Genomic DNA, 25,170 nt, shown 5'->3' with positions numbered 1-25,170 from the left:
GCACCAAGATGCTCTTACTAAAAAGTAGCAGCAGAGCATGGCTTTGACAGAGTAAGAGAGACCTCAGGGAAGAAACGTAGCACGGTTATCCTTCCCAGCAGGAATACAAGCCTAGGAAGCAGATGTCAGTTTCTCACTATAGTAAGTTTGGAAAGCTTTTTACATACAAAGACATTTCTAAGTCATCTTCATCTCCTTTGAATAGATCTTAAGCAAGCATCAAAACAGTAGCTACACTCATCAGTCTGGAGATCAATTCCTCTAAAAAGACTATGGCAAGCTGAGCTGCAAGCAGACTTCAAGTAATAACCTATGCTTTACACCAAAAAAAATGATGCGGGCCTCTGCTTCTCGTCTACTCCAGCATGGCAGTGTAATGAAGCAAGGAAACCGAGCACAAAGGAAGCAGAAGTCAGAATTATGAAAGATGGTACCCTATCACAACTTTAATGAACCTGCTCATGCTCATCATGCATTTAGAGTCTGACCTTTTACTTCAAGGAGGTTATTGTCTGGTAACAGTTCAGGAAACAGAATAAAAACGTCAGCTGTAAAGGTTTGGAAGAAACTTGCCAAAAAAGGTCAAAAAACTATTTGCTTGAGTCTGGCTTATGATGTTTTTGGAACTATTACAGGTGGCAGTGCATACACTGCTCTCGTCTAACTAGAGTGTAGACTTCAGTCTTGTAGCTGAGAGTGGCTGCAGAAGAGGTCTACAGATGTCTCAACAATAAAGAAATCATACTGGATCTAACAAATTATTTCATCTCTACCCCAGAGAAGGGACTGTAGTGAGTAGTGTGGGAATCACACAGACCCTCCTTCTAACAAGCGTCATTCAAACTGGTCTGTTTCATGTTACACTTTCAATATGAAAAGAAGCCCAGTGAGCGTGTTGCTGATGGAAAGCATGTAGAGCACTAATGAGCACCATCCAAAAGTAATTCCAACATTTAGAGGTAACCAGCAATTTTCTGAGTCATTAAAAAAACCTCATACCAATTATACTGTCAAGCTTACCATAGCTCCCCAAACAACTCATTGTTCTGAATGGTCCTTGGAGCTGCTCAAACCCTGATATCCGTTCAGTCCTCCAAATTTCATCAGAAAACCAACCATGTCACACCAGATCATATCAATGATTTAGTTATCCTGTGTCCTACCTCCAGCAACAGCCACAAAATGATGCTTTAGGTTGCCAAGAGTTTTGGTGGCACAGATGTAGCCAATTATTAAATGGTTTCAAGAAAGAGAAATAATCCCTTTCTGCAGGGAATAATTTCTTTCCTGACCCGCACAGCTTTCTTACCTGTACCTTGGCTTATGTACCTAAAAGCAGTATCTAAATAGAGTTTGATAAATTTAAGTCAGCCACAAATTTTTGACCATGGGACTCCTCCCAAGTTCGCTAACACCAGCTTCAATATCACTTAGGAACAGACCTCCTCAACTAAACTTTTACCTGGTGAGCAGCTGCTCTTCCGCACACAAAGACGACAAACAACACAGACACAATTTAAACAATTTAATTAAGAGGCACTAGTTCAAATAGCTGCTATGTGCAGAACCATCAAATTTTTAGGGTCTCTCAGACAAGGTTTGTCAGCATCATGCATAAAATTCAGACCTGCCACAGAAAAGGGATGTAGTTCTCACTACAGATAAGAGGAAAGGCTTCATTCAAAGGTCTAACAGCCCTGTTCCAGCCTCAAAGTCCTCTGTCTGCAAAAATTCAGAAGCTTCGGTAAGAAATAAGCCATATATTTAGACTGGACAATGGAAACAAGTTTTCCCAGCCGCCCATATAGTAGATCTGTATAGATTAAATCCGTATTTCAGTAATACTTTAAGTTACTCCAGAGGCAACTGTGCCACACACTGTTTTAAGGGACAGTTGACACTAGCTAGCCTATTATATCCTAACTGTGCAACACAGGATGTGCAACTAAATCCTATGCAACTAGTAACGAGCACACACATCCTTTTTAAGTTAGTTTTCTTCACTAGCAGTTTACAGAAGGAGAACAAATGTTTCAGGGGCAAGTGGAAAACAGGTATCAGGCACAAGATGGTTGGCCAGGGTTTTTTTTTTTTTTGATACTCGCTGGACTGCAGAATACCTGATATAGCATAAGTTATAAATAGATTTGGGTGTTCTCCAGAACCCCGGTGTTAGGACATATTGTGTCTCTGTAACATCTTTGAAGCAACTGCCATAGCACATCCACGGCACCTACCGCACAAGTCCTGTGTCAAACTACAAACAGGCAGGTAGTTTATCAGGAGACAATACACACATACAAGTGCATGCATCAACCTTGTATAAACTGCTCCAAGTTACTTCCGCTAAACAGCAGCCTCCAAACCAGCGATGACTTCATCAAGAAAACTGCTAATGACCCTGCATCCGAAAGCATGTCCGTCCATACACAGTAGTACCTGTTGGCTTGCCCAAAATAAACATGTAGATTCCTGACATTGTTTGTGCAATTGCTGTATTCTTCAACCTTGCCAAAAGACAAGGAGAAAAACAAATCACCACACCTCCAAGATGCTTCAGAAAATGTTCTTACATACCAGATCGTTACACCCAGGACTCAGCCATTAGTTGGTCAGAGCATCCAATACTCACCAAGTCAATGAGGTCACTGAGATTCTTCTCTATCTGCTGCGGAGGCAGACGCCTCATCAAATCCAAGGCACAATCCAGCTGCTGGTCACTCTGCAGAAACAAGAACATCCCTCCGTCACAATATATACAGGTAATACATCACATTCACACACATACACACGAACTGCAGTGCTTGCTGACTCCTCTGATGTGAGAGATACAGTTTCTAGTTCTAAGCAGCAGCATGTTTTTGTATTAATATAAATAGATTTCAATAAAGTTCAGTACCATTTGATTGCAGATTATTGAGTTGATATTGCAAAAAGTGTTCTAGAGTATGGATTTAAGAGCGCAGCTCTAACTGGTGTCGTGCCGCCAATTTAACACCATGCTGCTGATGGAAAGGAGTCCAGTCCTTACCTCACCAAAAACTGTTTCCAACATTTGTGCAAATGTTTAATGTACTGTTTTTCCATGCTATCTCAATAATAATCCGGGTTAGGGAACCGAAAGTTCCTTCTCCCAAAGCAGTTTTAACACTTCCTCATTTGTATTGTGCCATTCAGCTTGAGATAACTAGTATCCAAGACAAATTCTGTTCCAACACAGAGTTCTCTCTCCCTCCTTCAGCTTTGTTAAAAAAAAACCAGAATGAAACACACACATAAAGTATGACCCATTATTTCCTTCTTGCTACAAAACACACACCAAAAGCTGCCTGTATCTGAGAAATCAGGGACTTTAGTTATTTCGAGAAATCACAGCGACATACTCCAAAGGGCTTACTGCAGCTAGTCTCACATCCAATTCTGACACAAAAGAACCCCTTAAACTTCAGAGTCAGAAAATGTGCAACAGACATTACCACAGACACTTAATGAGCTGAACCATGTTCTTGACAGAACCTTTAGCTCTCCTTCTCGCCAACAGATATAAACAGACACTTTCCTGCAAGCCTAACAGTACCCAAAATCTACACAAGTTACTTTGATCAGCAGGTCACCAGGCAGCTGAAGCACAGCCAGTTTGTTTTCACTCCTCCTTCGCCTCCCTGTTTTCTTTGCGATTTCTAGCCACTCATATCCAGTAAGCTTAGCATTCATTTCTCCCTCCTGTGTTCTGCCAAGCTCCAAAAGTTTTATTTAAGAAAGGCTTCAAAACTAAAGCAGTTACATTATCACATTATTCAATAGCAGCCCCCAGGTCAGGGAGAAACAGGAAGCAAAGTTTCCTGCAATTAAGCTATACTCTAGCAATGAGGAAAAGAGGGAGTGCTCCGTTTAGCAGACAGCCATTGCGAAAGCTACTTCTTAAAAGTACTACCAATTCACTACCAAAAAAGAAATATTTTACAGCCAGCAAGTCAGATAGTCTGGTCTGGGGAGATTATATATTTATTTCTCATCCAGTTTGGGTTACAGGACATCATCTTTGCAAAATACTCCAGCTCCACAGATAGTTATGCATCAACTCCTATATATCTGCAATAATCTCCTGAAGATCTGAGCCTTCAGCCTGAAAAGCAGGATGCACTGACACCAAGAACAGAAGTTTATGACAGTCACCTGTTGTCATGGAAGGAGGACGCATTCAAGCAATGTACATAAACCGCCCCCCATACTCTTTCAATACCCGGATAACGTAACAAGCAAATCCTTGGCTGAAATGAGTCTGGAGTGAAGTTATTTATCTTGGAAAGCGACCCCAAATTGATCACTGAACTGACTATGACCATATTCATGCACAAAAGTGACAGCCAAGATTTTCAAAACTTTTTACTTATCTTCATTAGACGTTCAGTGGAAGGGAAAATTACTCATTTTTTGCTACCAACCTTTTACTCCCCAGAGAAAGATACTATTTAGATGGCCTATGCTTGTCCAGCTCCAGCAGCGAAGCTCAGGCAGGGGATCACTCTTACCAAGTATTGTCTTTACCTCCCGCTATCTCTTACGTCCAAGGAAGGAAAGCTGGCACATGGTCACAAGGTCATGCTCCACACTTTCGGATCATGGGAACACTTACGGAAGTGTTCTGTCCTCTGCCAGCTGGAGTTGTTTAATAGACAAAAAAGCCTCGGGAAAGATGATGTTAAAAGCCACCACTAAAGCTGCAACCCCAGAGTAAGTGTTTTACAGTGCAACAATTTTGAAATAAACTACACGGAATGAAGGAGTATCTACATTTGCAGTGTTTTATGGATTAACCAAAAGAACTTGGACTGACCATTTTTATAACAATATATTCAGTAACAGCTGTAAAAATACATGAGCAAGACTGTTTAAGGTAGAGATTCTTAAACGGGTTCCGACACGGCTGGCATACATGGCTGTGTGCAACAGAAAAAGAAAAATATCCAAGCACATACTAACAGTATATTTTTCTGATATCAAAGAGGTAAAAGCAAGGCTGAGCAGCAGGACTCTTCAGTTTTCTTGCAGACCATTTAAATAATTAAACAGCTTGCCAGCAGATCTCTTAAAGCACTGAAATAAAGGCAGATTCTGCTGTATTTCTGTCCCTAAATCTATGGTTATACGGTCACTTTAATCCAGCATAAATCCATGCTGGCACAGTCAAAAGGGCAATACAAAGCGCACAGATTACAGAGCAAAGTGGTACTGTGTAGTATTGGATACCTCTGGCATGTCCTATTTCAGAATTGAATGGGTAATTCTACCAGTATCTTTTGCTTTTGGTTCTTTCACTGTAGGTGAAATGAGGTTTTAAAAAATGGGTCTGTGGTCAAATACATCCTTTGGTTCCAGACCTCCACCCCAGCTGCAGTATACAGAACAGCTGTAGGTACTCACATACAAAGAGATAGGAACCACAACCAAGGTGCCAAAACCAGCAGCACACGGTTCCCTTATTTTATAAAAGGGTGAACACTCCCAGGGATGTACTACTACTGTAATTTTGAGAGTGGCATGTTATTAGTGGCACTTAAAAATCCCACAAAGCCTTCACACAACTTGGGTAAGAGGAAGGTGTTCTTCAGGAACTCAGGATATATGTCACCTACCTCACCACAGTTGACCCAACCTACTTCTCTTAACATCACCTGTTCTCAATTTCCACTTGCTTAATTCTCTTGTAAAATTACATACTGAAGACACAGTTTCTTAACAGACCTCCAGACAAAACATTTCTACTGAATTCTTGCCTTTAGACATGGAGAGGCTTATAAACCTCTGCTCACTGAGAAGGTGATTAGACAGGCCGTCTCCCAGTCTGGGCTGCTCTCGAAGCCAAGCTCTTTGAGGTTGCAGGACTTAATGAGCTTAGTGTTTACTTGATATGAGGCCATTTTCCACCATTCCTCTGTTTCATCCAGCACAGAGCTCCTGTGGAGGAGTAGGGAGTTCAGACAGAAATTCTAAATGAAGTTTTATTACAGCTCAAGTCACTGAAGGATTTAGAGATCATAGGAAGCTCAAAGACTGAAAATATTAGCTTAGATGAAAGCTCCTTAATAAGTTTCCTCTAAAGATGTTTGGCTATCTAGAATCTCCACTTAAGCATCTGCTATAGCCTTCCCATGGTACTACTACAGGGAAAAATGTTATTAATATGTCTATAGGAGTAGTTATGTTTGTTTAGCTTCCTTTGCCTGCATCTGCTCTTCTCTTCAGAGTCTCTGCTGTACTTAGCTTATTTCCAAAAGAGAAACCCTCTCGGAACAGCCACAGGTCTCTGGTCACCTAGGCGCTCTGTGATGAGGTTCGAATGAAAACAAATAGTGCTGAAAAAAAATCAGTTGTATAAATGTGTAGTTGCACAGAGGCACAGCTGTATACTTTAATTCCATTCATACTGTAAGAAATAGTGTTTAAAGGCTGAGCATGGGCAGATATTATTCAATGCAGAAAACAAATACAGAAAACCAGGAAGTTACTATAGGTATGCAAATCGCAAAAATTAAAACAGGCAAAATGCTGAACTTCCTTTTGACTCCCACTCGTCATGTCCCCTAAGCCATACAGCTCCTTAGGATGAGGGAGACAGGACACAGGAATAGCTGGCATTCATTAATGGTCCCCTGGCCGGGATACTACATGCTGATAACATCAGGCAACAGGACCTGACCCAAAATTATGCAAACCTGCAAGTAAACTACTAGTCATGCAGCTGTTACAGTTCATGGCACCCAAATATGCTCTGCCAGCCCAAGGTAATAAACCATACCACATTTGCATTATATTTTGCACTGAATTGTCACCTGATAAATGAGGTTCTTGTAAGCCAAGATATACCTAAAGCCCTTCCAACACCAGTGTCACTGGCAGAACCAGTAACACTTCACAGAAGCTATGCTTGTTTTCTTTTTTCAATAGGCACTAGCAATCTGATGAGTTACTACCTACAAGTATTTTGCACTTATTTTTAAATGATATCTTTACATATGCATTTCACTATATACACTTACAGAAATTTACAGGCTTTATTCACAAGTTTTGACAACTCTCTGTTGCTAGTTACCTGATACTTAACCCATATTCTAGGTTTTAAGAGGGTTTACACAAACCTGCAGCTCTACCCATTTCAAAAGCTAAGCCATTCCACTTGAAAGGAGGTAAAAGATTTCATCTAAAGCTCCCAGCCTTGCAGTCAGCAGGAATTTGCTTCTATTTGTCACAAAGACCTGCAGATTTAATTCCCTGGTCTTCACAGCTTTGTTCTGATAGCTTCTGCTCATTTGACTATGTTATTGCTGAGCACAGTTAGGCAGTTTCTCCAAAGAGAAAACCAGGCTGGTTTCACTTCTGTATTGTATTTCTATATTAACACTACTCTGAGCTAACTCCTGAACCAAGAGAAACCAGCTGAGGTAGTTCAGTGCTACTGCAGTGGTAGCTTCTCCCTATTTTAGCCCCTTCTGGGAAATAAGCCACTTGGGCCACCAAATCTTTCCCGCCAGCAAACCAAATATAACGCTTCTACTCAAGGCATGATTGTGCTACCCACCCGCTTTCCCATCTGTGATGCCAGCTAAGAACTGGGTGACCTAAAAATTACTTCAGTAGTTAGGATTAAGGTAAAAAAGCCACACACATGTAGTAAGAGCATTCATTATTTGGCCTGTGCTGCCCATGTTTGGCCCTGAAATGTCACCGTCATTAAGACCCTGCAGCTGGGTTGTAACAGATAAAACAAACATCTCTGAGCTGCTTTGCACACAAGTTTTGGTCAAGACTGGCATCTGAAAAGTTATCCAAATTTAAAGTACAAGCTGGCATCTCGATTTTCAGAGAACAGAAATATAAGCTAAAAACCTGAAGGGACAGCAAAAATAGAACAATTGCTCAACTTATGCAATTTGAAGCAATCACACATCAGATCACTTTGGTCGCTGGTCAGTTTACAAGCAAAATATCTTCATAAATTAATCCAGGGCCAGAAGTACACAACCAGCAAATTACTTTTTTTTTTTTCCTTCCTTTTATGTTGCAGACATACCCCAGATTGTAAATCATATTATTTCCTGTCAGTTCTCCCAACAGGAATGTCTGACTAATGTTTCAGCTTTGTGGTACTAAAACACTAAATTTTTTTAATTGAAATAGATACACAGCTTCCCCTCCTGCTTGTCATTTTAATCCTTGCCAACTTCCAGAGCTCAAAAGGCAGAAGACTCCCTTTTCAAATTACACAATAGGATAGTATTACTGCTAGAAAATTTAGCAAAGGGTTGAATTATTGTAACCCCTGTGTAATAAAAAGTACAGTAGTATGTTAAGTCGCAGGATTCCCTTCTTGGCTGTCAGCATTCACTTTTTAGGATATTAGATGGGAAGGGGAATAACTCTGTATGATCTATGAATCCCAGACAAGTTCTGCACTCATGACGTTTCCATCAGTTGCACATATTCCTTGCAATCTGTTTTTCTACATTATTTTTCCCTTGACTATTAACCCTCTTCTGGCAGATCCTATCTAAAACCATTTGTAATGTACTTATAAATCACGGCTTCCTGACAGCAAGGTGTACTAGTGGGAGAAACAGGGACAGCATATTTAAGAAACAATCAAATGTAATAAAAGCTGAAGATACACTATGCTGTGGATAGTCATAAAAGAACAGGTCAAACATTACTAAAAGAACATGATGCTGATGCAGACTACATTCTCCTCCTCTTGAGCTGCTTCTAGCTTTGTCTTCTCTGGTTAGGATGTGATCCAGTGGCTTTTATTATCTCAGACACTTATGACCATGTTATATGTTTAGTAACGTGTTTAGCTCAGTTTGCTGTGTTCACATTACCACTGTGGTCAAGACCAAACAGACTGACCAATTGCCGAGGGTGCTCATTCCACGAATTGCAAGTGAGAAGGATTAAAGATCAAAATAAGAGCAAGAAGTGATGGATCGGAAGATTTTAGCAGAAGCTGCTGTACTTGGTCTCCCACAGCTCCCCTGTAACCATTATTTACTTACAGAGCAATTGTACAAGTCACTTCACAGCTTTTGAGTCAGCAAATCCTTCTCGGAGATGGTCTCCTGCAGAACATTATTTCTTTTATTCTACTCTGCTCTAACTTTTAAAACAATTGAGCATGCTATGGAGAAACAGTACTAGCCCCAATTAATGACTGAAAATGTTTCCATGGCTTGTTTTCTGAATTCAAGTCTAGGTGTTGTACACGCTGACAAATGCACCTGCATGCTTGTCAAAAATGAGAGGTCTACTCTCAACCTCAGAAACATTGACCAGCTTTTGTTCTACATTGGTCCAGAAATTTAATACACACTAAATTCAGAAGGACAAGTGCTCACGAGGGATCTCTTCTTTAAAGAGGTTCTACAGGAAAGGGTAACTTGTACGTCTGCTCCAAAGACTCACGCGGGGGAACTAAAATAATCTATGGGAAGGAGAGCAAATGAGGCAGCTTAAGTTTCATTGCTACCAGCACACTGATGACATTGGATACTTCTCACCATTTCAGGCTGACAGCACAACTATGGCAAGTCCAAGACAGATTAAAGGAGTGGCAATGGTCATCTAGAGCCAACTACCAGAGATCTCCTCCACCATTCAAGCTCAATGAGCACCTCAAAGCTTGCGATCAGCAGTTTGCCAAATCCTTGTTTGCTGTTTTACCTTTAGACAGATGCTTTCAAGCATCCTTTCAATCACACATTGTATCTGAATTCATCATTCTTACCTCCAAATCAGGTAAGCATTGTTCACTGTTCAAGGGACATTACCCAACATCCTAGCTCAACTCCAGAAATGATTATCAAGTGAATTATAATACACTGAAGGCATTTCCATCCGTTGGTTTCTAAATAAACCAGAGCTGCTTGCATTACTTTATTAAGAAGCTCAATCTCATGAAACAACTATTTGTCAAGATGTTTTACATCTATCAAGAAAAAACTAACAACCCCTCACAGTCTGGAGCAGGCCATTCAACTGTAATTCACTATTTGCTTTCGAAGTAAGAATTCAGTATCTCCTGGAGTATGTTCAGCAGCTAGTTTGCACTCCTCGTAGCTGTTTTTCGACTAGCTGCATTTCAGTTCCTGTTAGCACATCTACAAAGGTGTACAGTACACAGTGAAAAAATTAACATTTGCTTGGCACATCCTTCCCAGCAAGCATGTATTTCAAGATGCTAGATACTTGCATCTATTTTCAAACCTAACTTAACATCTATCACTTTAGACTTTATATATATAAAGTCCAATGCAAATCTCCGTCACCTGTCCAATGAAAAGAGCCACCACGTACAAACAGAAGAGCAGGGTGGACCAGCAACAAGGCTTTCTGGGAACAGGCTATTCATCTTGACCTTTCGGCACATCACTAATGATTTCTGCACCAGTGTTTGTCTTCTAGGTAACAGAAACAACGTTTTATTTATTAAACTTGTCATTGAACATGACAATGTAATTTACTAGCTTTCATCTGGTGCCAAGAATTCCTATGAAGCATAAAGTTTGCAAAAAGTCAAATCCCAATAAATCATAGCATCAAGTGAATAAGCAATCTATTAGCCCCACATGAAAGAGTAAAATGGGGACAGCAGTACAATAGCTACATAGAAAAGTTGCACAGATTGCAAAAAAGCATCGCTAACTTTTAATAAGTGGGATTAAAGACACTGAAGTTGACTGTAGAGCTGACCACCTTTGCCAATTAACATTATGAGATTTAATTAGACTTACGTTACTGCACAACAGGGTTTTGGGGTTTTTTTCCCATTTTAAGTCAGGATTTAACACCAAATAACATTTTCTTTGTTAGATATAACTACAGATAGGAAATCTTAGCTAAACAAAATGAAAAAAAAACTGTTACAGCACAGCACTGAGATACGAGAACTTGTCCTGATTTTGCAAACACTTCGTAAGGAAGCCTGTAATGTCTGCCTAATAGTTTCCCTACCAGAACAGATGTTGGCTTGAGCACAACTATGCAGGCACCCCTAAAAGACAGACATCCAGACACAGACAGCTTTACTGACAGTGTAACTATTCACTATTACTTAATCCATCAAGTAACTTCAGATGCCTCTTGTTATTTCCTTGTGACTCAGTTCAGCACTATATTCCAAGCATTTTCTGCAGCTTCACAAATACTTTGGCATATACTAAGCTGTTGTGCAGGCAAGTAAGCCTTGCTTTCTAAAAACTGTGAAGCTACCTCCTAACCACCCTCCTTCCCCCATTGGCTCGCTCACACTGACTCACACCAAAGAAAGATTACTTACGGCCCATGCAACAGGAAATCGTTCACAGGATCTTCTTCCTGACCTTGTCAGCCCTTTTGTAAAAACTCCCATGCAACTCACCTCTGCAAGATCCTTTTGTATAGCTCTTAGCTTCAACCCTGCAGATGTATCCCAAATTACTGATTAATACTCTCTCATCCTCAGCCTCCCACTTCATTACTTCATTCCTTCTCTGTAAACCTACTACTAACTGGCCAACTGGATTAGTTCAGTCATTGAAATAAGCTAATACAGTAGGTCTGTGTTGGTTCATAAGCCTGATGACCTGTTTCTCACAGTCACATTGTCTTCTTGCCTTCCATTCAAACATTACTGAGGAAGTGCCCAAATCAAGTCTCTAGAGAAGGACTGCTTAATTTTTTACAAGGGTCAATTTTTTTTTTAATTGAAACCATAATCACTACAAATACAACAGCTCTTGAGATTCAACACTGCCAACTGTCATCCTGAACATCCGCACACATATGGTTTGTGATGCTTTCTTTTAATCCTGTTAATGCTCGATGATTTTTTCAAAATGCTCTTTTAATTCTACATACTGCTTGTTTCATGTTTGAATCAGCCTGGTCACAAAAGTTTCAGAAGAGGAACTGCTCAATTGAAACAGAGAATTCTTTTCTTGCAGAAACAGCCAAGTTTGGCAAGTTGGTCCTGGCCTGACAGATCCAGGTTCTCCTTCCAGTGAGCTGCAACCTAGATTTTTTTCATATGAGAAGTTATTTACTTCAAAAACATTTGAGAAAAATGCACATTATTATAGCAGCAGGGAGGCATATACTCTATTACCAAAGTGACAACAAACACTGACATGCTTACTGAAAGCATACCCAACACAAACATTCAACATCACAAATTCAGTATAATGCTTTAAGCCAGCCTGTTTGTAGAGCCCCCGTCACCCCAGGAAAGCTGCCGCCACACTGACAGCTGCCCAGTTTAATATACAAACTCAGCACTTTCCAGCGTCCTGAAGTCTAGTAGCCAGGGTTGTAAATTCACGAGATAACTCTGGCAAGTAATCAGATGCCTGGCAAGGCAGAGAGGAGAGACAGAGAGGTTATCTAATTAGCCCTCATCCCTGAGTGTTCTCCGATTGCCTAAAAGGTCAAAAAAGTAGGTTAATATGCCTTTCGCTTGTGTCTAGCAAGACGTACCTCGCTGACTACACTGCAAACCTTGCAGGACAGTTCAGTTTCGTCCAAGGGATTCAGCACTAAGGATTTCAAGTTTTAAACTAGAAAGGTAATGGTTTTGCATACATACAAGGCATAAGAATATCACATCTCCACCTAACAAGATATTCATGCTCCCTGGAACTCCTTCCTTTGCCATAATTTCCAGACTTGCCTATTCTTTCAGTCTTTTTAGGCTTTCCTTGCCGCTTCTGAACACATCTGACCCACCCTTGAGTCAAAACCGCAGACAGACAGTGAGCGACCTAACAATACCTGTAAGTTCTGCAAAACTTTTAATAAATTTAAGTAGTAGAGACAGTTTATGCAGGAGCAGTGCTTCACATTAACACACATGTGCCAGTTTCAATCCCTGTCACAGTTCTCCTTTAATTTAATACCAAGCTAATACTTATTCCATTTGGCCAGTTTTCACCTTACCAAGCTCTGAAATAGCTCTGCCTGTACTAACGGCTACGTGAAAGCTGTATTTGACCATCCAGTGAAACACTGTCGATACTGAGCCAAGATCATGCTTGTTCTTAGCGTTACATCCAAAACTCTCCGTGATGACCCCTAAATGTGCACAGCGGCAGGACTCGGTGGATAAATACAGCTATTAACTGCTGCGGTCAGCATAACGCAGCTGATATTTTACCTCATTCCTCCATTTCATGGCTCTCTCCTCCGTTGAATTAACTCACCAGAAGACCCATCTCTTGTTTCTTGAGCTCGTCTCAAATTGCAAGCACAGGCTATCAGCCAGCCACCAATCACCGTTGCTAGCAGCAAGCTTTTTTTAAATCCTGATATTTACCAAAGCAAAAATAACTGGGGAAGGCAGGTAACAGGACATCACTTTCCAACTCAGCAGTTTGTCTAATGGAAAAGATAGAAAGTATCACCTGAAGAAATACAAACAAAATTCCCTCAGAGAATAAAGAGTATTTATGGTGGCTTTGATTGGTGGCTTAAGGCAACCACTAAGCTTATGTCTTCAATACAGTCTCAACCCTTTTTCCTTCCACACAAAATCCTCTTACTTCAGCGCTCTTTTCAGTCTTGTTTCAGCTGATGCTGCTAAAGTTGTTAGATCCTGGGTTCTACTTTCACCCAGGCTGGTAACCCTCCCACTTTGCAACAAGGACGTGATTGAAATTCCAAGTCAATGCACCAGGAAAGAACTCGGCTCCACTTTCTGTAACAAAAAGACATGGAGGACATCCTCTTCATACTCTGGGAAACAGCACCAGTAAGGACATGCTCTGCGGCATGGCTGCAAACACTTTGAGTAAGGTCTCATGGGTTTAAACTGAGAGTCAGGACTCCTAAGCCAAGCCTGCGCTGAAAAATAACACTGGCTACACTGAGGAAATATAAACTAGCATGGTTTCATTTGCATATAGCAGGAATAAAGTAGGTAATTTATAAGAAGGGCAGCCAGATAAGTCAAGTGCGTGCAAATACATTTTGTAGTTCTTCGGCCCAACTTAGAAGCAGCAGCACGAAGAGCACGAGCTCAAAGCATGCTGCACATTTTCCTTCTAAACCCTACAAGAGGAAGGTAGGGCAAAAGAACAGCACCAGGTAATACAAGAAAATTAATCTTACTGCTCGATGCCAAGGCTCAGGCCACCACTCTAGGAAATGCAGCACAAGATATTATCAAATGCAACTAAAGTAATTCTAAATAGAAGCCTATTTTGGGCACAAGTAAGAAATAGATCCTGTTTTCAATTCCTCACTCAAAACTTCACTCTATCTAAAAAGCCAGAAAAAGGACAGGATTGCCACTGCATTTGCATTACCCAGACAGCACCTGTTCTGGAAAATTACAACATTTTAATTAGGAAACAAGCAAAGCACCTTCCTCAAGTACACTGCATTTTCTTCCCATAATAAATCCTCTCAGCTCAACTAACAGGGAAATGTCTTTAAAACTTGCTCAACCAGCATTCACCCTTGTGCCCCACGAAGGACGTTTCAAAAGCAAACAACTCATCTACCACACAGGCAAGAGCTCAAACTTCCCAAGACAACCCGTTTGGAAGCACCCCCGCCACCCTGCTTTAGGACATAAGACCCCCTAAGTGAATTTTGGCCACTTGATCAGGTCCAGGTGACAGGAACCCCATATCATTCAGCTCAATTAAGCCACAACAGCTAAATATTCTCCAAATGCATTGCAAGTTTCAGTTACAGTTCTCAGCCAGATATCCACTCATGGTATTTGGTCAATTTGCAAATTAATGTCAACATGAACGTCTCATTCGTGGACTATTAAGTATTTAAGAAGGCATTACACAAAAGATGAAGAAAAAAAATCAGTTTATACTCCAGCTTAAAGTGGCCACACTTCCATTGCACTGGCCTGAATCCTTGATCTTCATGTTCAAGTTAGAGAAGCTTTTTAAATAACACAACCTATCAGCAAACAAACCTCGGGCTAAAGCCCAGCTAGAGAGAGCAGGAAGCTTGGGAAAGGCTTATGTTGTTCAGATGTATTAACTGCTCCTGCACACCACACAAGTTTCACCCATAAAAGAAATTCAAATTTGAAGTCTCCTGGTTTTATGTGAATTTTTTTCACCCTTCTTCCTGGAAATAGCAAAGGATTAGGAAGAATTGAAGCATACACATGCTTTGGACCTTGCACATTAAGGAGAGACACAAAGATTTGGCTGAGGCTTTTTAAACTCTTCAGGACTCCTAGCATAAATCAATGGGAAAGTGGGAAATTATAATGCACAGTGACTTGAATAAAAATATGAATAAAAATAGAAGATCAACATCATTTTGAGTATCTTACACTTCTGCAATCATGCCTTTTGCCTGGAAAAAAAGTCCTTAAACAACACATTGGATTAAAGTCAGGTAAAAAGGGGGTACTTAGCACAGAACTGAACTCCAGCTTACACTGCCTGTACAGGCACCTTTCAGAATTTCATGCTTCTCCAGTAAAATTGCTCTCTCTTCAGCAGGCACTGAAATATACTCAGTTTTATTTCAACTTGAGGTGGCACTACTACAATGTGTACTAGCTCAAGGGGGAAAAAAAACCCAACAAAACAAAACACTTCTCTACAAGTTTACTTAGCAGAGTAAGGAGCTATTTGGACTTGACCAAGCATCCCTCCAAAGGGCAGGCAGGAGAATAAACACTGGCACCAGCATTCCCCATCCAAGTCTTCAGAAGTATCCACCTACCCAAAGCCAAAGCAGATAAGTACCCAGCACTCCCCAGTGCTGCATGATCACACGCAACCCCCAAGTTAATCAGCTAACCTTTGTATATGAAAGTCAACTGATAGAAAGCGTAGCTGAAAACTGTAGAAGTAGAAATTGAAGAGGGCAGCGATGTCTCCTTCCCAAAGAGAGTAATTTCTCTACTCAACTACAGTAGTAATGACTGAAAATAGGAATTCAAAGAGTTGAACTGCACTTTTCATTTTGTTTTACTCCCAGATGTCAACTAGTAACATATCAGCATATATATTTACCATGTGAGGAAATCCTGTTTGAACAACTTCAGCTTGAGAATGTTTTTCCTTCACTAATAAACCACAAGATTAAGCATCACTGCAATGGCAGTATTCCCTATCCCAACGATATCCTCTAACTTGATTATTTTGGGAATTTGCCTTTTAAGATAACATTTAGCTAAGCTCATATACTTGGCTAATAAAATATGGAATCTACAAAATAGCTTAAGTCAGTATTTCTCAGAAAGCACAAGGTGCAAAGGACTTGCTGCGGACACTGAAAACCTATCCTGAGCTCTCAGACTATATGGTAGGGTTTCAAAAGCGACACGATCAGTTTAGAAGAGAGACGGGCTTGGTGTTCAACCAGCTGGAAAAGCGCTACCTTTAGTTGTGCAGTTTCACAAATCATTGAGTATAGTTTTGGTAACAGTTGCACAAAACCAAGTTATTTATCAAGCACCAACGTGCTTGCCCAAGACAAACAACCCCTACCTTGACAATATTAGTTACTCTGAACAGCACGCAAGGTTTATGTATTGAGTGTCAGTGTTGCATCACGCATCCTTGGCTGTGCTTCAGAGCTTTTTAGCTGCCTCAAAAATGCTAAACGGATGATGTGCAGCCAGCGCTACACTAGACAGTTTGAATTTACGGTTGATTAAATTGTAAATTTTGCTAAAATTGTCCACCTTCTCCTGAAGAGTTGCCTAGCGGAAGAAATACTTGCTAATGTGATCAGAACAGTTTACATAACCCGGAAAGGAAAATTCTTATTTTTTACAAAGAGTAACTGGATTCCATCTATTCATAACCCACAATTCCAGAAACCTCAGCAGATCCACTCTCCCAAGTCCTGCTTTGCCCTGAACAGTGCATCCACTTTATTTTTAGCACAAGAGACAGCATCCATCCAGGCAGTTTTCAAGCTTCATGTGTTGCCCTGCCCTGTTTCACCGAGCACCTGACTGAAATGCAGACACACTTCTGAAATTCTCACTTAAGCTCACCAGGAGCAATTCAGACTTGAGGTGGTGCAGAGGAGACAAAGGTTCCCACCTCTCTGCTCTACATAGACATTGGTAACCCCATGGTACCAAGAAGGTGTTTGACCTAATATCCTGTACCGTACCAGCTTCTCCCAGCTGCCATGAAACTTGCTGTTGCCTTCAATGAAAGGGCCATTTCACCACTTCAATGCTCCACTTCAGTATTGTGTTCTCATACCCACCAAAATGAAAGATCCTGGAAGTACTCTAAACACTGGGTTTGCACTTAAGTTGAAACTGGACGCTGCAACTGCACTGCCTGCATAATGCTAATTTAATTCTAAGAATCAGTAAAGTTTTAAAACATCACCACAGATTGTTTGCCTTCTGCAAACAAGATCAGTGATTTGTCTCGCACGCTCTTACTGGACCTAGATAATCCATGCTTAAGTTGCCACCTTCTTTGAGTGAGTCTTCAGATGCGTACACAGTCACCATGATACACCAATAGCAGTGGCTGCTGCAGGTTCATCCCTGAAGCCCACTCGACATCAGAGACTAACACACAGTGTTGAAAGATCTGATCAAATTTCTCCCACACCCAGTGGTCTCCGTGACTAAACATGAAAAATCAGGAGACAGCATAAGCTTATAGCACTCAGGAAATTTCTAAAGGATTTCTGCTCTACCTCCTCCAAAAGACTCATATGGTTACATTTAAACCCTGACTGGATTCTTCTTATAGCATGCTTTCCTATCCCCTTGAAAGAACCTGGTATCACCATTGTTATTTTACACGAAGCCTACTTGTTTTCCTTGAATTCTTTTCCTGCGAGGATTTTTGCCATGGCAGAAGTTAGGATAATTTGTTGGAACCCTGATTTCGAATTCTATAGTCAGGTCTCACACATACAGATTTCAGTGTCTTAAAATAAGATACACAACTGAAATAAGATGCTCCATCCTGTCACCCCCCACACTCACAAGTCAGGTGCAGCATCCCATTTGTTCAAACAAGAACAGAGAAGCAGAACCTTGACCATTCTTCACCTTTCACCAGAAACTAAAGATCTTTATCCTACATAATAAAGGTGGCAGGATCACCGTGATCTTCAGCTCTGAAGAAAAAACATAAGGTATCGTCTCTGAAATTCTTACGGTTGAAGGTGAGAAGTAAAGGATTACACTCGCTTGCTTAACCAGTCTTTATATTGCTATATTACCAGGCACTGGGTTGCTCTTTTTTAAATCTAAATACATTTGAACGTTGGAAAACCAGAATCACAAATTCCCAAAGAACATAAAGTATCTCAGTGATTCCATACAAGTGATTACATCCACAGGGGTTACATTGCCTTAAATAGGCTCCGCAAAAGCACACGTCCCTCCAGGCAGAGCTGGGAGCAGACCAAGGCCTGGGCCAGCTCCCGTTCTTACTGCTGCATTTGTTTAGAGCTGATGAAATCTGCCCCCTTTACACACAGTGCCAAAATGAAATCGAAAGGTTTTGTGACCTGAGCTAATCCATTCAGCAAACACACAGCAAGATGGAGATTATTTCACATGACTGAAGAAACGAGAGGTTCTTCTCTGAAAAACGGAAAGTTCTCATTGCCGCGGAAGAGTAGCACCCACCGCTGCAACACTACCTGCTCTGACTGCACTCGGTTTTCCTGTATTTTGCAGATTCCATTAGATCTTAGCACACCTTAACGAGCAAGTCCAGCTTCCAGAGGAAATGCCAGACCATGGGTGACAATTTGGGGTTTGTGAACAGCAGCAATGGCAGATTGGGCCCCCACCGCTCTTAAACGCTGCTGCTGCTGCATGCATTCGCTCGCTCCGTTTACAACTACATCAAGCGGTAACATTCGCCGTCCAAAGCGGAAGCATTCCCTCTGTAAACACCACCCCAGGTATCAGGCCCAGGAACCTGGAAGTAACAGGGCAGCAGAGCAGCCGGACGGGCCTGGACGGCCCGCAGCCCCGCTGCCCGCCCCCGGGCCCTGCGGAGCCCCGGGCAGAGCCGCTCCCCCCGCCGCCGCCCCCGACACCAGGCCAGGCCACCCCTCCCTCTCCCCTGCCGGCACCGGCTCGGGCCCTCCCTGGCCACCGCCCCGGGGAGGCCGGGCGAGGCCCACCGGCTCCGCCGCCCCCCTGCGAAGCGACCGGGGTGGGCGTGGGGGGGAAGGTGGGGGCGGCGAAGGAGCCGCCGGGGCGCGGCACCGGGGGGATGGGAAGGGGCAGCACCGCCGGGAGGAAGAGGGACGCGGGGAAGGGGAGAGGGCAGCGGCGAGGGGCCGCCCCCCTCGCCCTTACCATGGCGGCTCGGCGGGGCTGCGCTGGGCGGTAGCAACGGCGGCGCCTCCCGGTCCCGTCCGGTCTCCCTCCGAGGCAGGCCGCGGCCCTTCCACTTCCGCCGTTGCCTAGGAGTGAACATCCGGGTCAGCGCCAAGCCGCCCCGCCCCCTCGCCGCCGCCCCGCCAATCAGCGCGCGGCTCACCGGCCATCGCCAAGTATGGAGCGCGGCGCGCGAACGGGGCGGGGAGGGGCGAGAGGGCGGAGCGGGAAGAACCATTCCCCCGCGAGGGGGGGGGGGGGGGGGCGGCAAGGGGTGGCGCGCAGCAGAGTGGCGGGCGGAGAGACCCCGCGAGGGAGCAGCACCACGGGCGCGAGGGCGGCGGGCGTCACCAACTCCAGCGCGGGGGTAAGCCCGGCCGCGGCCGGAAGGAGGACGGCCAATCAGAGACGAGGGGGCGGGGATAGGGCGGGGCCTTGGGGCGGCTCAGCCCTCGTGGCGCCGGCCGGCAGTCGGCCCCAGCTCCTGGCCGGAGCAGCACGTCCCTCCTTTAAACACCTTTTAAACACTTAAATAGCCCTTGGGGTTAAACGAAAGCCCGTACGAGGCCGGCAGTTAGCACGGAAAACGTCAGCCCGAAGAGGTAACGTTTTGGCAACCCCATCAGCGCTGAAAAGTGGATTTTACAGAGGTAACTAATAGAGCATCATTACTGGTGCTGCCTGTAACACACCTACTCCAGCTCCGAAGTGACAAGGAAAAGTAATCAGCCTCTGGCTGCTTAAGGCCAGGGTTAATTAATTTGAAAAGCAAGTGTTCAGCCTTCTCTGGAAGCTTAGCCTTTGATTCAGCAAAGCATGTAGGTACCTGCTGGAAGCCAAGCAGATACTTACATATTTTGATGACTTCAGGGCTCAGGCAGCTGCGATACAGATCTCCAAGCACGAGATAGAAATCAGCAAATCGGGTGTATGCGCAAATAAAACATTTCTATTTTTTTAGACTGTCCCAGAAAGAAACCATTTTTTTCCCCCCTAATGCACTAATTGACATTTCAGTGATCTCGGGTAAAACTAATCCCGATTCTAGACTCAATACTTCTCAATACGGACCTGTGAATTTAAGAGCTGCAATGTGCCCAGTTACCCCAGGAAAGCATCTGATTCATTATGTGACAATACGTTCCTCTGCAGCGTTTTTGGAACAATTATTTGGCCCGTGTTTCACCAGAGTTTTGGTGCCAGGCTGCCGAGAACGCTCCGCTGGTGCTCTCTGGCTCCCACACTGCAGACTTGGCCCTCGTGAGCCAAGAGCAAAGGACAGAAAACAGCAGAACTATCTCAAGAAAAACAGGAGCTATATTACTTCACAGAAAAACAAAAGCACATAAAACTCCACCGATAACCCACTACCAAATAAACCCCAAGATGGGAAATAATCTTGCCATGCCTCGTAGAGCGGCCACACGGCCTCTGAAGGCATTTCCTGCTCTAGAGTCTCCAAATTCAATGCTTTGCCAGTACAAGTCAGCCTAACCTCCTTAAACCCAGTCTGCAAGATCCAGCAATCCGAAGTGGCTTCTCTTTTGCAATCCCCAGATCCTTCAGTCCTTACGTTCCCTCAGAGGTGCCTACTAAGAGTAATTAAGAAAAGCAAGGCTGTTCATTAAACAGGGCAAATTATTCATTCATTTTACAGGGGTCCACACATCTAATGCACACGTTTTCTTTGGGGCAGGGTCTGGGAGGACAGAATTGATAAATTTGAAAACACATGTTCTAAATTTCATTATTTTTGTCACAAAACTCATGCAAAGTATTCAATGACTCCTCTACTTTTAGTAGCTTTTATAGTTACGAACAGACACTGTTTCTAGCTGCTTGCTGCAGAAGCAGACCAAAAGCAGAATTAGGCAGCCCAGTATATTTTAAACAATTTGAGATCCAAATGAATGTTGAGGCCAAGAGGATGTTTTTCTTAGCAAAAGAAATACAAGTATCCTGGATTTTGCTTTCCTGCTAATAGGTATCAAGAAGAATAAACAGCTGCTTTTTGTTTTCCCAAAAATATTTGCATTAAGAAGATCTGCAGATTCCTTTTGCAATTGATGTAACATCTTTTCAAATGAGGACCAGCTGCTTGCTTTGCTTGTTTATAGCAGGACATGCTTAAGGGAATTCTTTTTTGTTGTTTGTTTATTAAGATGTAGGACCAGACTCTTTCTGGTAGGCTGCAATTTGCAGCATGGAGTGGATCTCAGCAGGCAGAAGGCTCCGTGTGTGTAACTACAGTTGTAGCCATCCTGCCTTCTGCTGCGATTCGTGGAGGGGGTGACACCAAATACAGCTAATTCAGGGACATTTGATAAATTTGAGTGCTGTGAGGTAGCATTACCTGCACTACAGCGTTTCTTACACCTCCTGGCATGGAACCACACCACACAGAAAAGTGTGCTTAAAAGGCTTCATGTCAGGCATTACGCATCTTTAAAACGAGGGTCTATAAACAAAGGAAGCAAACGATGATGTCAGTTGACGGCTTAACAGCCCTACAGCATCAGATTCATGTGCAATTAATAACAAGGCTTTTGATCTTGCAATCAGCAACTATAAAATACATGTGCTTTCCCTGTACATTTGATTATATTCAAGGAAGCAGAAGGATAAATACTTATTAGCATTACAAAGTACTTTTCACATTTAGCCAGAACTTCGTAGAGCATTTGTGGTCCAACACAATGTGGTTTTTATTTTATCCTCCTGCATGCATGGTGAAATGCTATTTATTTTGTTTATTCCAGTGTTTAGCCAGGACCAAGGGTGACTGTGCGAACATGCTTAGAAACAAGGTCCTAGAGAAAACTTTCATACTTCACTGAATATTCATTTTTCTATTAAAGAAAAAGACATCTTGAGGTTTTTTTAGGTCAGATTGCCCATTTTCTTTCATGTCAACCTTGTGGCACTTGAAAGATATGTAAACTTTTATTAGGGGTTCTCATAAATTGAATTTACTGCTGCAAGAGTCTTCCAGCAATGGTAAAGTTTAGCTTGCTGGGTTTTATTAGTCAGAGTCAGTAAACCAGCAGCATCACTTGATTTGAGGCTGAAAACCAAGCATTTCTTGGAAACTAATATAGGAAAAAGGTACCTACAACACTACCCAACATCTTGGAATTCTGTAGTCAAGCCACAGATAGTTCTCGCTATGGAGATCTTTATACACACTGTCAAAATAGCGCACAAACAATTAAAAAAGCCTCCCTCCCATTCCAATTCCAAAGCAACTTTGCTGAGGATACTCTTGGAATATAAAGGTTTTAAGAGTTCCCCCATTCACTGCAGGAACTGATGAGTAAATCAAAATACCATGTTTAATGAAAAACAACATATTGCCCATTTAGTGTGAGGTTTGAGGCATTTTCCCCCTACTAAGAATACTAAACCCAGACTTTTTTCCACTTCATCAGCACCCAAGCAGATCTGCTCATTTGAGTGATAAGACAAACCTAGCAGCCTAAGTTGTCCATATACTGGCCAAAAATGAGACATTCTACTACCAGTGCAGCACTGTCACAGTAATGGCAGAGAAATTAAAGGTTACACATCACTCAAGTACACATATCGCTAGAGGCACGAGGTTTTTCTGGCTTTGACCATTTTCTTATGATTGTTTGGCCTAAATAGGTAAGACCAAGTCATGTCCCATATCCCTCTTTCACAGACTGAAGGGCAGACTTAGCCACTCAGCTAAAGCCAACATCCACAGGGATGTTGTGTTAAAAAGTCACATCTCTGCAATCTGGGTCTGTATCTTGGGGCATAGAACTACTTTTATGTTTTTTTCCCCACATAAAAAGTAACATCCTCATCCACTAATAACAATTGCTTTATTTCAGTCCAAAAGTATCCACCCACATTCTGAGAACACTGTCTGGCCATGCCTTGGAGTTGTTTGCAGCCACACTGTTTTCATCTGTCCCACAGATTTCAATCCAATTGTATTCCACAAGATGTTTAATACCAGATGGACAAATGTGACCAAGACATACCTGAAATCCCACCTCAAGAAACCCAGCAGTGCTTGTTTAGAAAAGGACTATGAGGCATTTTTTTAAATATCAGTCCAGAATAGTGGACTGCAGGACTACTGGGATCACTAGTTTTCCACCATATTCCACTTAATTACGTATCCTAGGATGCTGTTTATTTCTGTGCTTGCAACTGCTATTTTAACTTTATATTTTAAGCACAGAAAGCTTGATAGACAGGAGCTTTCAGAAGTGTCTTTAGCCTGAGCAAAGAGAGTATTGAGAACATTCTTGTCAAACTTGGTCATTAACTGTAGTAATAGTGTCTGCAGCCTGACATTAAAAAAAAAGAGTCAAGGAGAAGCTGATTAAATGCACCAGAAAGAAACAAAACTTTCCATTCCCTGACTTTTTCCTTGACACGTTGCACTTCATTTGAAGCTTGCTAATATACCAGCCAAAAGAATTGTAAGGGCCTGGATTCCTTCTTAATACAATAGTCACGGTTCACTAGTTAGAATCTGTACAGAATTAGCCAGTGACATGGACGAATGGAAAAACATACTTTAAGAGCTGAAAAATAGCACTCTTTTGCAGGCTTATTCATTAGAAAACCTCTATCAATACAGTGCATGAGTTCTTTTCCTAGTTCTACTACTAAACTAAAAAATTATCACAAATAGTACACATCAATTAAAGACGAGAAATGTCATAGCAGTGCTTATGCCTGTAACATAAGTTAGCAAAAACTCAGATCAGTCTTTCCATGCAAGTGCTTTCCTCCAGAGATTTTTGGGGCAAACTTCATATTCACAGCAAAAGCAGCTTAAAGCAGAATTAGCACAACGAGCTGTGACACATCTTGTTCCATTTTTCAAAGTTCCACTTCAATCAGCCGTACCTGACAACTGTAACCAGCAGTACCACACTACTGAATATAACATTACATCAGCTTTGCAAAACTGGCATGAAAATACATTAGCACAGACAGAAAATGGACTTGCTTATTAACGTGAATGTGATCACCATGAAAAGACTGAATGGTATTTCACTCTGCATCACAAGCTGTCTCTCCTAATGCAAGTCTACCTCAGCCTTTAGACTATTGTTCATCCCCACAGTATCTGACTGCCTTCCACATAAAATCAATAAGAATAGCAAAGTAGACTTAATGGAGTCTCTGGCACTTTTCCCATTTTAGGGCAAAGTTCTGCTGAGGAGGGGTTTCTTTTTCCTCAGACTTCGGACTTAGACTTTTTTTGTTGTTGCTTGGATAGGAAGAAGGCTTTCAAAGAGAAAAATAAGCATCAGTATCTGCTGGTGAATGTGGCTTGTATCTGTGAGATAAAAAAACCAACAAACTGGAGCGGAGACCGAGAGCTGAAGTTTCCTGCCCAGAACTGATTCTCTCTGTAACACAAAAGAAGCTTTTTGGAAGTACAGACAGCAAAGTGGGGGCCCACTACCAAGGCTGTGTCAACCATCTCAAGCAGATAACTCCTACACTGCTGTCTTCCTATGCAGATCGCTGCTACTCTTGGCAGGGGGGGGGAAAAAAAAAAAAAAAAAAAGGTGTGTGGGAGGAGATTCATGTTATTTAAAACTATGGGAGAACTTACATGTGTATTCTGTGGAAAAGAGGACATCAAGAGCATGTTAGTATCCAGTGGGGAACTGACAGAAGGGATGCTATAGGATTCTTTGAAAAAACAGGGTAAGAGGCAATACACTCATCCTGAGGAAGGATCAAGATTTTAAAGAAACTTGCTTGGAAGTTTTAAAACAAAAACTATTGGGGTGAGGGTGAACCATCCTATACTGCACTATGTAAAAGACAGGGCTAACAGT

At 42.2% G+C, this 25,170-nt stretch overlaps 1 protein-coding gene across 4 annotated transcripts in view; it reads right to left on the bottom strand.

Annotated features, from left to right (window-relative positions):
- CAPZB (capping actin protein of muscle Z-line subunit beta) overlaps positions 1 to 25,170 on the bottom strand; it is a 70,597-nt gene that overhangs the window by 42,062 nt on the left and 3,365 nt on the right. For 3 of the 4 annotated variants that reach the window (XM_052793603.1, XM_052793601.1, XM_052793602.1), the window contains 2 exons: positions 19,313 to 19,419; positions 2,633 to 2,722 (listed from right to left, as the gene is read on the bottom strand). In XM_052793603.1, coding sequence (XP_052649563.1) covers positions 2,633 to 2,722; positions 19,313 to 19,315 — 93 coding nt within the window. In that variant the 5' untranslated portion in view covers positions 19,316 to 19,419. Of the gene's footprint in view, positions 1 to 2,632; positions 2,756 to 19,312; positions 19,420 to 25,170 lie in introns of those variants that run through there. The other variant, XM_052793600.1, reaches the window with a different exon arrangement.

The sequence above is a fragment of the Harpia harpyja genome, chromosome 7 (assembly GCF_026419915.1).
Source record: "Harpia harpyja isolate bHarHar1 chromosome 7, bHarHar1 primary haplotype, whole genome shotgun sequence".
NCBI classification, from domain to species: Eukaryota; Metazoa; Chordata; class Aves; order Accipitriformes; family Accipitridae; genus Harpia; species Harpia harpyja.
This window is presented reverse-complemented; position numbering and strand designations above follow the sequence as displayed.